At 42.2% G+C, this 13064-nt stretch overlaps 1 protein-coding gene across 1 annotated transcript in view; it reads left to right on the top strand.

The window, feature by feature from the left end:
• The window catches only part of EFHC2 (EF-hand domain containing 2), a 381628-nt gene that overhangs the window by 21354 nt on the left and 347210 nt on the right, over positions 1-13064 (top strand). The window contains exon 2 of the mRNA XM_078656188.1: positions 6416-6604. Coding sequence (XP_078512314.1) covers positions 6416-6604 — 189 coding nt within the window. The remainder of the gene's footprint in view (positions 1-6415; positions 6605-13064) is intronic.

Genomic DNA, 13064 nt, shown 5'->3' with positions numbered 1-13064 from the left:
TCCAAGTGGCTTCATATAGAGCCATATACATTATGGCCATTTCCGGCGCGAAGGGACATCCCATGGCCGTCCCCATCGTTTGGAGGTATTGTACATTATTGAATTTAAAGAAATTGAATTTCAGACAAATTTCCGCTAGTTTGATTAGGAAATCAGTGGGGACATTGTGTGGCCTTTCTCTCTTTTCGAGGAAAAATTCAAGTGCTTCCAAACCATCTTCTTGCGGGATATTCGAATATAAACTCACGATGTCCATGGTGACCAGAAATTCCATTGATTCATCAAAGGGTTGGCCATCTAGAAAATTTATCGCTTCCATCGTATCCTTAATGAAGCTTGCAGTCTGGCCGACGAGGGGTTTTAAAAACGTGTCAACGTATTTGGCCGGTCGTTCCAGGATTGAGTTCACCCCCGATATAATCGGGCGGCCAGGAGGGTTCATGGGGTCCTTGTGAACTTTAGGTAGAATATACATCAAGGGCGTGCGTGGATTCTTGTTTATTAAATATTCTCCCTCTTTTTTGGATAGCCATCCTTCTTTTCTGCCCTGATTGGCCAGCGTTTCTAGGCGATCTTTCAGTTTTTCGTTCCAGTTGTCATTTGTTCTTTTATAGTATTTTTCGTCTGTGAGTTGCCGCAGCACTTCAGCTTCATACATTTCCCGTGGGAGGATAACAATCCCCCCACCTTTGTCTGCCGGCTTGATAATGAGACTTTTGTTGTCTTGGAGTCCCTGTAGGGCAATTTTTTCATCCAATGTTAAATTCCATTTTATATATTTTTTCTTCGTTCTCTTTTCTAACGTGTCTAGATCACGTAACACGTTCTTTTCGAATGTTAGTAATTCCACGGGCATCTGACTAGAGTTGGGAAAAAAGGTTGAAGGATTTTTCAGTCCAGAATAGTTTCTAGTCATTAGGTCTGGTCGGTTTTCAAAAAATATCTTAAGTCTCATTTTTCGAAATAGTTGGATGAGTTCCAATTTGGTTTGACAGATATCTGGACGGACAGTCGGAATGAATGTTAGGCCTTTCTGTAGCACACTTCTTTCGCTATCTGACAAGGTGTGGTTGGACAAGTTGAAGACTACGTTTAGGTACGGTATTACCATCGGTAAACTCGTCTCCTCGTTGTGATCTCCCCTTGATATTGGTTGTTGGGGCGGTTGAACCACCTGTTGCCTCTCGGGCGGCCACGGGATCTGCCTCTGCCTCTGTCGGAAAAAGGTGCCTGTTGGTAAAATTGGCGGGCTTGGTCGTCTCTGTTGCTAGTGGAGGCGTCAGTGTCACTTGAGTTGGTTGATGCAGAGGAATCTTCTGAGAATGTTAGGAATTGTCTCCTACTTCTGCCTCCGTATGTGCGTAAGGCGCTGGTGTTCTGCTGTTGTTTGTAGTAGTCCTTATCCAGATATGGGTAGGTTTTTTTCTCGGAATAGTTTGTAATGTCTTTCAATAGTTTTTGCTTTTTGAAGTCTTCTGTTGTTTTCTGGAAGATTTGATTATCTTTTTCTAATTTACTTAATAGTGCCTGAGCGTTCTCGATTGCTTTGTTGTTCTTGAAGGCTTCTTCCAGTTCTTTAATTAACTCCTGTTCTTTTTGTCCTAATCGTTCAGCAGTTTTGATTGAATGGAACATCCAATCTCTTGAACATTTAGTGCCGATGTGGCTGAATCCTTCCAAATATTCGGGATCGTCTGTAAAGATCACCGGCACATTTTTTACTTGTAGACCAACTGGAGTGGTTCCCGCTCGTAGGTGTTCTAATAGTACTTCCCCATGGAGGGATGTTCTAATTTGTTTCTTCTTAAGGCGGGCAATTTTTTCAAATTCAGTGGATTGGCCAGCTTGTAGTGCGGTATTTCCAGGATTCAATGTTGATGGTCTCTTCAATAGTGTTTCAATGTCTTCTTCTCGAATGCTCAGAGTCTTCGGTTCTGACATTTAGATATCGACAAGGTGGAATTTTAATTGGAGTTCTCGGGTACGTGAAATTCTTGAGTAGCACTGTTTGTAAGGGATAGGTGTTGTATTTGGTTGGGTGTCACACCGGTGTACCATGGGTGGATTTAAGCAGAAAGTGAATTTATCATTCTGCTAGGTGGAGCTTGTCTCTCCAGTGGGGAAAGTTGGATTTCCAAATAATCCCTCGTAGACTTGGTGTCTACACTAAATTTAACAAAAATCACAGGGGATTGATTCTGTTTAGGTAATCAGAGGCAGGAATCAGAATAGATATTGTTAAGTATACAAAGCCTCTGACACCATGGATCGCACAGGTTATTTTTTGTTCAAGTCCTATTTATTGACAATGAACGCTATTATATTAGCCCATTATTTTAGAGTTCAAAAGGGTACACATTGGGTGTGAACAGCTCAGCTTGGAATATCTCCTTATGACATGAAGTACATTTACTATTTACAACAAATAACTTGTTTAAGTAAATCAACGTGAGGAAAACACAGTGACAAAATTACAATGAAAAAATTAATAAATTCAAACGATCCACAAAAAAGAAAGAGAAAAGTGAGTTCATGTGACAACAGAATATTATTTACAACTGGTTTTTCAAGGTCCTACTATAAATCTAAGGGAGATTATGTTAGTGTCCCAGGGGAATATTATCAATTTGTCCCTCAAAGGGAAAAGTTAGTTATCCTGTATCTCGCCAGGGACAGTCATGTATTCAAAGGTGTTAGATGCCTAATTGTGAGATACGTCTCTCACTATATGTCCCAAATATTTGATAAGATCATATGGCAAATGTCTCTCCTGGCACTGAAGTTGAGCCTACGCGTTTCGACCTGGATGGAAATCTTGACAGGATGGGAAGTTTAAGCAGGTCTTCATCAGGGCTCGCAGTAGGTGTTGGGGATCATCATGTCACACCTACGGGAGATTTTTAATGGGCATGTTTTAATGGTTGAGTATGGGACATGGGACCAGTTACAGTGCTTATAAATAGTATTTACAAGTAAGTGTTGGTTGTTTAGGTTGAAGATCACGTACCCAAGTGAGGGAAAATCAGTACTGCATTCCTTGAGTACAGTTGAGTAACAGGAGGCGGGGTTTCTCACCAGCCGGTGTGTTGAGGCTGTGTGTCCGCAGTCTTTAGTTACTGTGGAGAGAAGCAGGGAGATGGATTCAAAACTTCGTGTGTATCAAATAGGTCCCGTGAGCTTCTATGAGTTTGGTGCCTATTTCATGGTGCATACGTAAAAGCGGCATGTAGCCAGTCTCATTTGGTGTTAAGCTGGCATGAGGCATATGTGCTTTGTTATTAATTGCAGAGTTGCGGATAGCCGTACTTGTCTGTGAGGTGCCAGGGCGTCTCATACCTGGGGAAATCTGGTGATTTCTTTTGTAACCTTTTTTCTTTTTTTAAACCACTGGCACTGCTGACCCAGGAAATGTGGAAAGGAACTAACTGATGATTAGCCACTTTCACCGGCAGTATCCTTGATCATCGTGACATGATGCACACAGAGGCTTGAGGTCACCACCAGATGTTGTGTACTGTGCTTATAGAACTCTAAAATCTGACACCATCAGTAAATCCTGCTAACACTCTGGACGCCAATAGAAAATAGTTAGAAGCAGTGGGATAGGGGCAGGATTTCCATGTCAAAATTTCACAATGTAATCCCAAATGAAATTTGAATTGGGAAGGGGCTGAGCAGTTAGTAACTGGCAAAGTATGTCACATAGAATGCAAAGGATATATGTTTGCTTTACAGAGGTGCTGCCTGAGTCAAACGCATTGTTCAAATGTAGGACTAAAGCAGAAGGGGTAAAAACAGTTTATTTTAATTACAAATACCTCTGATTGGGACAGATGCTGCTGTACTTCTTCCGTGCCTTAAGTGTGCATCTCAGAGAGCCCTGCAAGAAATCATTCAGTGCTTATTTTGTGCTGGAGTTTGCTGGCGCTCAGCACGTGCACTTAATTGTTAACAATTCTTAATTTATGACAGTCCACCACATGGTGGCACTGTTGATGTTTGTTCGGAGCATATTTGTCTAACAATTTAATGTGCACTTAAAAATTAAGTCTAGAACTTTCTGGACACTTTTACTGCTTTGGGTGGCCTGGAATTGTCCAAAGTGTCACATTTATAGGAGCGTGGTGTTTAGTGAGGAGGGTTTATACTGGCTTGTGCCTGGGGTGGCAGTTCCAGTCTGTAATGTAACCTGCTATGGTCCCTTGATAAATACCGTGGACCCTGGCACTTGCTTATTTGCAACTTAAGCAATGATATCATTAATAAAGCAGCGAGACAAAAAAGGGTGATATTGATCAGGAACACAGTGAAATGAGCAATAAACACACTGTATCATGTGTTTTATGGAAAATATTATTGTGTTGTCTATAATAATGTGTATTTTGTCCCAACCACAAACCTGCCAATATCTTGAAGATTATTCAATGCAAAAAGACCATAATACAAGTGAGGTGACAGGATGCAAGCTCTGCTGCCCACAGTCCTACTGCCTCCTTAGGACTGAGTAGGTGACCACACTAAATGCAAGGGCTTCAAGACAGTGGGGCGGGATAGAGAAAGTGGGGGAGGGACGGAGATGGCTGATTTATGTTTTTCTATGGACATGTTCTATTGAAACGGGGCATTTCAGTAAATTTTGTGTTATCAATAAACAGTAGTCACTTTGGTGTCATACATACAAAAGAGATATGCCAGACATAAGCAAACTGTAAGCTTGGAAATGTGGCACATTAGCAAACTGAAACCTTGACCCTGCTTGCCATCCAGTGTACCATGAAACCTGGGGCTTCTCTTATAGGTCATGCCTTCCACTCTATTGTGGTCGAATGTACATGCGCAAAAACAGTGGCCTAACGCAAAATGATGGGGCTTCTCTTCAGAATGTGATGAGGGACCCCGGCGTCTCCCAGATCGCACAGACATTCGTTGGTCTTGGGCTCAAGGGGAGCCCCCTGAACGGCTGGACCCCCCTAGGCTGCAGGGGGCCTAGTCGAGAAAGCAGAGTGGCTTGCCCTAGCATTTAACAATTTCTTATTCCATGCCATTGCACGCATCCTCCAAAACAAGAAAACCTGAACCCCCCTGCACCGCGGGGGCAGCGGAGGCCTTCGTTAGGTCCCTGGCGCAAATAAATGTATGCATGAAAAAGTGAGGGTAAGGACGGTGCACCAGAAACGAAGTCAAAGGGAGCTTCAAGTATATCCAAAATATCCTTTACTCTTTAAATTAATTTTTAAAATTCAATCACAGCCAATGCGTTTCGTTCATTCTAACTTCGTCAGGGCTCAAAAGTCTCAAAGGGCTCAAACCGTCCTGTAGTCATAGAGTCAAATTCATAAGACTCCTCTGTAGTGGCGAGTAGATCGAATCAAGCAGTGTGTCCCCGCATACGTACAAAATGTCGAATGGCGCAAAATTTAAATTCACATTCCTCCGTTCAAGACTGGAGGTTCGCTTAGATCACCCCAACCTATACTTGCGGGTGACTGGACCAATATTGCGGCCTCTTGTTCTCCATAGGAGGACAAGACTCATATGCATCCCGCCATTTTCGGACCATCTCCTAAAGACACTCTTGTTCTCTCTGCCATCTTAGAGACCTTGGTCCCTACCGCTGGTCCCGCCAGTTTCTAGCTGGGCAAACTTTCGATCGATCGTCTATCTTCTCCACGGATCTACTCATTGTTTGCAAATAATGCAGATGCCCCTGATCTCATCACTCATCACCCCGCTACCTCTTCCCCCTCTCTTTCTATCTCCCCTATCCCTTTCCTCTCTCCGCAGACTTTCTCTACCCTTGCCTGATTTTTTCCATATGCCTGAGCTATGCTGATTTGCCTTTTCTGCATAACCCTTTATCCCTCCCACTCTCCCTACTGCCACCCAAATCTACTATGTGTACTATGTGTATTTATATGTATATAGAGATAACTCTATTCACTAGTATATGCTGTAGACCATTGGACTCTCCCATTCCTATGTGACGCTTAGAGTTTATCCATTTGTATCGCTTCCTTGAGTGACGCTCTTCCTTGTGTGACTTTACAACTTGTACATTTGCAATTTTTTTCTGCTTGTATCTTTTATGTAACGCACGTAATCCTAAATCCTTATGTATTGAAACTGGTTCTTATGTAAAGCGCTCTGACACCTTCGGGTAAAGTTCCCGCTAAATAAAATCACATTAAATAAAAGTAGTCACTCCAGATGGATACTGAGAAAACAGTGGGCCAGTGTAGTAGCCTACCGTCATTTTCCGCAGAGGCACGCTCCAAAGAAGTGGATTCTAAACAATGTATGCATGAAAAATTGACTGTGAAGATGTTGTGTGTTAAATGTCTTCCTGCATTCAGTAATATTGCGTGTCTTTAAAACGTCTTGTGTCACCACTGAAAATGTTTACCTCTGTTTCCAGCTAGGGAAAGAAAAATTCCACAAATCCCAGCATTTTGGCTACTCCAATCAGGTTTCTATGTTGCTGGGTGCTGAAAAGCCCGGAATAGGTGGCGAACCGTTGCTGGGTCAGAATTTGAAGCCCAAGTACAGCGTGTACCCCAGAGGAATCGGCAGCGACGCTCCCTCCTGGGTAGCATTTGATAAACAGGTACGTCACTCATTCTTCCCTTGCATCGTTTTCTGACAGGATACGGGTGTGGTGTTGAGCTCTCGCGCGCATAAACTGTCCTCATGAACGAGAGCAGTCCCTCTTTGTATACAAGCCAAAACTTGCGAACAGGTGAGAGAGGGATTCAGAAAATAAAAGAAGAAAAATAATTTCCTCATTAACTTACACTGAAGTAGGAAAATGTGAAGTGCTAAAAAGGCATTTTTGTGCATGTAATCTGGAGGCTTCCCTAAATCGACATTATTGGCATGCATGTTTTTGGCACTTAAAATTGCACTTTGTTACTTTTTTCCAGCTTTTATAAAATAACAACAATTCTTATCTTTGGGAAAGTCGGCGTCATTCCTCATATTTACTTCACAATTTCCCCCTTTTTAAATGTTCTTTTATTAGGAGGCATATCATTTTACATATTTACATTTCAAACTTTTAACAAAAAAATAAACTTTTACTGCAGTGACATATGCCACCCTTGGAGACTGTTGCGTGCCGGGATTTTAAAGGAGAATGGCCGAATTCTATGGCCTCACGCAGGAGTATCATTATATAGTACTGCTATACTGACACCTACAGGCTACCTTAAGGATGGCCTTTGGCTAAAGTGACACTGCTTTCACCTTGACACCAACAGAGCAGCAAAATAATAGTGATTTGAGATGCAACAAACCAATAGGAGACCATCGTCTAATAAATAAAATCTAATTCATATCCCCAGCATGTACCTATATACATTTCTTTCACGGGTCAGAATCCATTTTTATGTCATTTGCTATTGCGCCCATTAACTGCATTAGCCATTTTAATCCAGCCGTATTCATTGCTTTGTCTGCATTGCCATACTTGCATGAGCCGTTTATTTAGGAAGGCGCAGTCTCACCCCCTCACCTGTGTGCATCATCAGATGCTTACAGGTGTTGAACTTGTAGACCTGCTAAACACAGGTATGGAAATAGTGGCTACACAGAATGGCCTGGTGTGTGTACCGCTCTGTGCCATTTTAAGGAGGCAGAGAGAACAAAGATAAGCCTGTCCAATCTTTTTATGTGAGGAGTTCTCCGCCCCGACTGCGGAGTCTCCACAGTCGTAAACTTACTATTAACTCCTACTTTCTGAATAACAAAAAATAGTAAACTTACACAAAAGTGTACGTTTCCTTTTGTGAATCAGGCCCATAGTGCGGCCACATTTCTCAGCTCATTTCGCGACTCATGTGTGCCTTTGCCATAATCTAAGAATTCCGGGCACACGCAAGGCCGGCCTGGGCTGCGCGGTGAACTGGGGAGTGTGGCTGAACTAAGGCCCTCATTAGGGTTGGAATGGAGTGGTATCTGTCAGGGGATACAGTCCTGGGCCATTATGAGTACCCATGGGTGGAACACTACGCTACGCTCGTGGAGTGTGCGTAGTTTGCGCAACTACGCGCTACGCGAATTGCACATAGCACAGTGCAAAAACGCGTAGCGTAGTGGGCATTTTTTGCTCGCTCGCGGTCCTCAACGTCAAGTTGGCGACAGCGATCAAGCGAAATTACCATCCTGGCGAGACTTTTTCCTCGTTCGCGATCAGCAACATCAAGTTGCCGATCGCAAGCATGGAAAATAAACCTCCCGGCGAGATTCTCAATGTGGGAGGTCAGGTTTCTCATTGCGAGTGGTCGCGTATGCTCACGACCGCTCGCGATGAAGAACTACCAGTACAAATCTACTCAAGTGGCAGAAAATGACCACTTGCACTGCGCAAGATGCCGTTTGCAATGATTGCACAGTGTGTACAATCAGTGCGAACAGCATTTTCCCTACCGCACTATGCAGTTCGTGTAGCTATACGTAGCGTGTGTAGTGCGAAGTGCAATTTGCATTGCTATGCGTAGCGCTACTACACGAACTACGCCCAGGGTTAATTATGAGTAGCCTGCTATGTCTGAGCTTGGAATTACTGAGTCTGAAATGACCAGTCCAGGCAATTCTGTGCACCGAAATACCGCACCCTGACCTGGATGCAGACCTACAGTACTTGCGGCATCCAACCCATGCCTGCTCTACTCCTGCACAACAGGGGGAGCTGCAAATGCTCCCATCAGTTATTCCCTCAAATTCCCTGCCCTATGGGCTACCGCTCTGCTCAGTTAGAAGACGCTCAGTGTTCTCGCACCCAAATTTTCAGGGTATGGGCACAATGCATGCAATTTTACTGCCCTGAAAAGTGCATTAGGCTTGGTATGCAAGTGCAGCCCAGACCCATTTTCTGACCTGCATAGACCTCTGCTAAGGCACAAATAGATCAGGTAATGCTTTCACCTGACAGGCGACACCCTCCCTTATTTACTCCTGCTCTATACCGCACCCAGTTCACATTTACCACCTGCGAACAGCAAGTAGTAAATGTAAGTATTCATTCCCAAGACACTGAGAAATGTGTGCATAATATTGTCAAGCAAAACTGGGTGTTCACAACTGTTCCTCACCCTGTGAGATTTAACTTGTAATGAGTGTAGATAGGCGCAGAGATACTAGCTGAAATCTTCAATTCAGGCCACTCAGTGTTGACAAGGCTATTTGCAGAAGTTTAATCTCAGCAACCTAAGAATGATGCTTTAACCAGACCAGGCTCACGTATCCCCTTCCATTCATCTTTAACTGCACCTAGTGATTAACTTTGCAGTTTAATTTCTTAATACAATAAAGAATATCTAGGCTCCATGGAGTAGGATGAAGAGTTTACTAAAAGTTCTGAACTAAATGTATTTTTCTCAAGGCTCCGTTATCTATCCCAGACTTCATAACATACTATGTAACCCTTGGGTCCTCATGTATCTGACGCTGTGAGCACACAATCCCACAGTCTAGTAGTGAGTCCCCAAATGTATTCTGTTGCAACTGTTTTTCTTTTGCATGATTCCTGTTGGTTGTGAGCCTGAGAACCATGAACTTGTGTTATGAATGTATAAACCTTCTGTTTAAAATCCTATAAAAGTGTGTGATTTTACAATGTTGGGAGGAGTCCTCTCAAATCTATGTCATGTACTCCTGTCGTGAATGTATGAAACTTTTGTTTCCAATCCCATAAAAGTGTGTGATTTTACAATGTTGGGAGGAGTCCTCTCGAATCTCTGCCATGTACTCCTGTCGTGAATGTATGAACCTTTTGTTTCAAATCCCATAAAAGTTAAGTGTGTGATTTTACAATGTTGGGAGGAGTCCTCTCAAATCTGTGCCATGTACTCCTGTCGTGAATGTATGAACCTTTTGTTTCAAATCCCATAAAAGTTAAGTGTGTGATTTTACAATGTTGGGAGGAGTCCTCTCAAATTTGTGCCATGTACTCCTGTTGTGAATGTATGAACCTTTCGTTTCAAATCCCATAAAAGTGTGTGATTTTACAATGTTGGGAGGAGTCCTCTCAAATCTGTGCCATGTACTCCTGCCGTGAATGTATGAACCTTTTGTTTCAAATCCCATAAAAGTTAAGTGTTTGATTTTACAATGTTGGGAGGAGTCCTCTCAAATCTGTGTCATGTACTCCTGTCATGAATGTATGAACCTTTTGTTTCAAATTCCATAACAGTTAAGTGTGTGATTTTACAATGTTGGGAGGAGTCCTCTCAAATCTGAGTCATGTACTCCTGTCGTGAATGTATGAACCTTTTGTTTCAAATCCCATAAAAGTGTGTGAATTTACAATGTTGGGAGGAGTCCTCTCAAATCTGTGTCATGTACTCCTGTTGTGAATGTATGAACCTTTTGTTTCAAATCCCATAAAAGTGTGTTATTTTACAATGTTGGGACGAGTCCTCTCAAATCTGTGTCATGTACTCCTGTCGTGAATGTATGAACCTTTTGTTTAAAGTCCCATAAAAGTTAAGTGTGTGATTTTACAATGTTGGGAGTAGTCCTTTCAAATCTGAGTCATGTACTCCTGTCGTGAATGTATGAACCTTTTGTTTCAAATCCCATAAAAGTGTGTGAATTTAAAATGTTGGGAGGAGTCCTCTCAAATCTGTGTCATGTACTCCTGTTGTGAATGTATGAACCTTTTGTTTCAAATCCCATAAAAGTGTGTTATTTTACAATGTTGGGACGAGTCCTCTCAAATCTGTGTCATGTACTCCTGTCGTGAATGTATGAACCTTTTGTTTAAAGTCCCATAAAAGTTAAGTGTGTGAATTTACAATGTTGGGAGGAGTCCTCTCAAATCTGTGTCATGTACTCCTGTTGTGAATGTATGAACCTTTTGTTTCAAATCCCATAAAAGTGTGCGATTTTACAATTTTGGGAGGAGTCCTCTGTAATCTGTGTCATGTACTCCTGTTGTGAATGTATGAACCTTTTGTTTAAAATCCTATAAAAGTGTGTGATTTTATGATGTTGTCAGAAGTCCTCTCAAATCTGTGCCAGTTTACTTTCTGAGCTCTCCTGAGTTCATGATTCTCTGTATTTTGGGCTTAGCACATAGAATGAATTATTAATTGATTAACTGCAATTTTGCCTTTGTACTTTGAATATTTTCAAAGAAAATCTTTCAACTTAAGAATTTTGTGTCTCTTGTTCTAAAAGACTCCAATGTGAGAAAGGGAAAAAGCATTACTGAATTTCTAGTACAAGAGAGACAGGTTCATCGGGGAGCACCAAAGTCCATATAGGGACTGCACCACTCCTGGCCTGGGAAGATCAGCCATGCACAGGGTAAAACATTTTTGAGTAGGGTTGCGCATTGACGGTATATTCGGATGTTGACGTTTTAACGCATGCTTTTACAACGCATGCCATTACGACGCAGGTTTTACAACGCAAGTCGTTTCAACGACTTGCGTTGGGGGGTGCTGGATAGTGAATAGTTTAATTTACTATTCCAACTCCAGTCCCCATGGATAGTAGGGAAGGTGTTGGATAGTAATTAAACTATTCCCTATCCTAGAGCGCCCCCCCAGCGCAATGCATTGTAATAACTTGCATTGTAAAAGTTGCGTCATAATGGTAGTGCGTTGTAAAAGTTGCGTCGTAAAGGATGTTCCCCGGTATATTCACATCTTACTAGTTATTGTGTAAGCATTTCGTTTTTTAAAAGTCTGGCTTGACAGTGCAGCTGTTGCCAGACACAATGTGATTTACCTAAAAAAAGCTTTCAGGGGCACTACGGAGAGGGGGATTTGGCTCCGCACACATGTTGGTAGTCAGGAGTACATGTTTTAATTGGGCAGAAGGTGTGTGCTTCCAGATAAAAAAGAACCTACACACAGATGTGAATATTTGTTTATTTATCCAGTGGTCTGAACCAGTAATAGTATGTTTGTCTGAGCTTGAGCTTTCAGGGGCACCCATATGAAAGTTTAATGTTGGTCAGTATGTTTGTCTGAGCTTGAGCTTTCAGGGGCACACATATGAAAGTTTAATGCTGGTAAAGTGTCTTAGTTAACTACATAATTTAAAGTGTTGGTTTTCCTCTGGCAGCAATACGTACATTTAGACTTCAGTGCAGTTTTGTGTTTGAGAGCAGTGTGGATGCCCAGGGCTAAACTAATCTACATGGATTTTTATGTCTGCTTTGAGAGTGCAACTGTTGCCTGACCTTATGTGATCAACAAAAAAGAGCTTTCAGAGTACGGCTGAGAGAGGGTTTTAAGCTGCACTCACACTTTGGTTCACATTAGCCAGGATTTGATTGGACCACATTTCTGGCAAAGTTTATACTCAATACAGCAGGACTGGGCTGATTATGGTGGCAAGCCAATGATCATGCCTATAGGCCTAATCTTTATATTATGGTATGATATGATAAAGGCACGAGGCCTGATGTATTTATTGGGAAAACATCTGTTAAATTCAATAGGAATTTAAGTATTGATTGTTATTACACTGTATTAAAGCCTACAGTGATGTGTTTTGTTACCTGGAATCTCACACAATACCATAGTAGGTAAGGGTTTTGTGCTGGTTACCCCCTCTGAAAAACTGTGGGTACAAAAGTTTTGCACTGTTAGAATTTGTGTTAGGTCCTCTTAGGAGTGAAAGTATTTTGCTTTACACAAAATATAGAGCCCAACTCAATTGGATCAATATAAGAACCCTGCTGTTGAACTAAAGAGAAAAGAATCCTTTTCAGTAGCGGCCCGTGGAGGGAGTTCTGTGGAGCGGTGAGGCAGGGCACAGGAGGGGCAGGGTGGGGGGTAGTAAACACTGGAATATGGATGATCGGAGGTAAGTAAACAATTAAATAAATAAAACAAATTTAGTTGCGTGTGCTGCATCGCAAAATGCGATGCAGCGCGCGCAACAACATTCGTTTTATTTATTTAATTGTTTACTTACCTCCGATCATCCATATTCCAGTGTTTTTTTTATTTAATTGTTTACTTACCTCCGAGTATCCATATTCTGGTGTTTACTACCCCCCCACCCTGACCCTCCCCCTCCTCGCCTCACCACCCCACGGAACTCCCTCC

This window comes from Lissotriton helveticus, chromosome 8 (assembly GCF_964261635.1).
Source record: "Lissotriton helveticus chromosome 8, aLisHel1.1, whole genome shotgun sequence".
Lineage (NCBI taxonomy): Eukaryota > Metazoa > Chordata > Amphibia > Caudata > Salamandridae > Lissotriton > Lissotriton helveticus.
The sequence above is the reverse complement of the archived record's forward strand: the minus strand, read 5'-3'. Positions and strand labels throughout refer to the sequence as shown.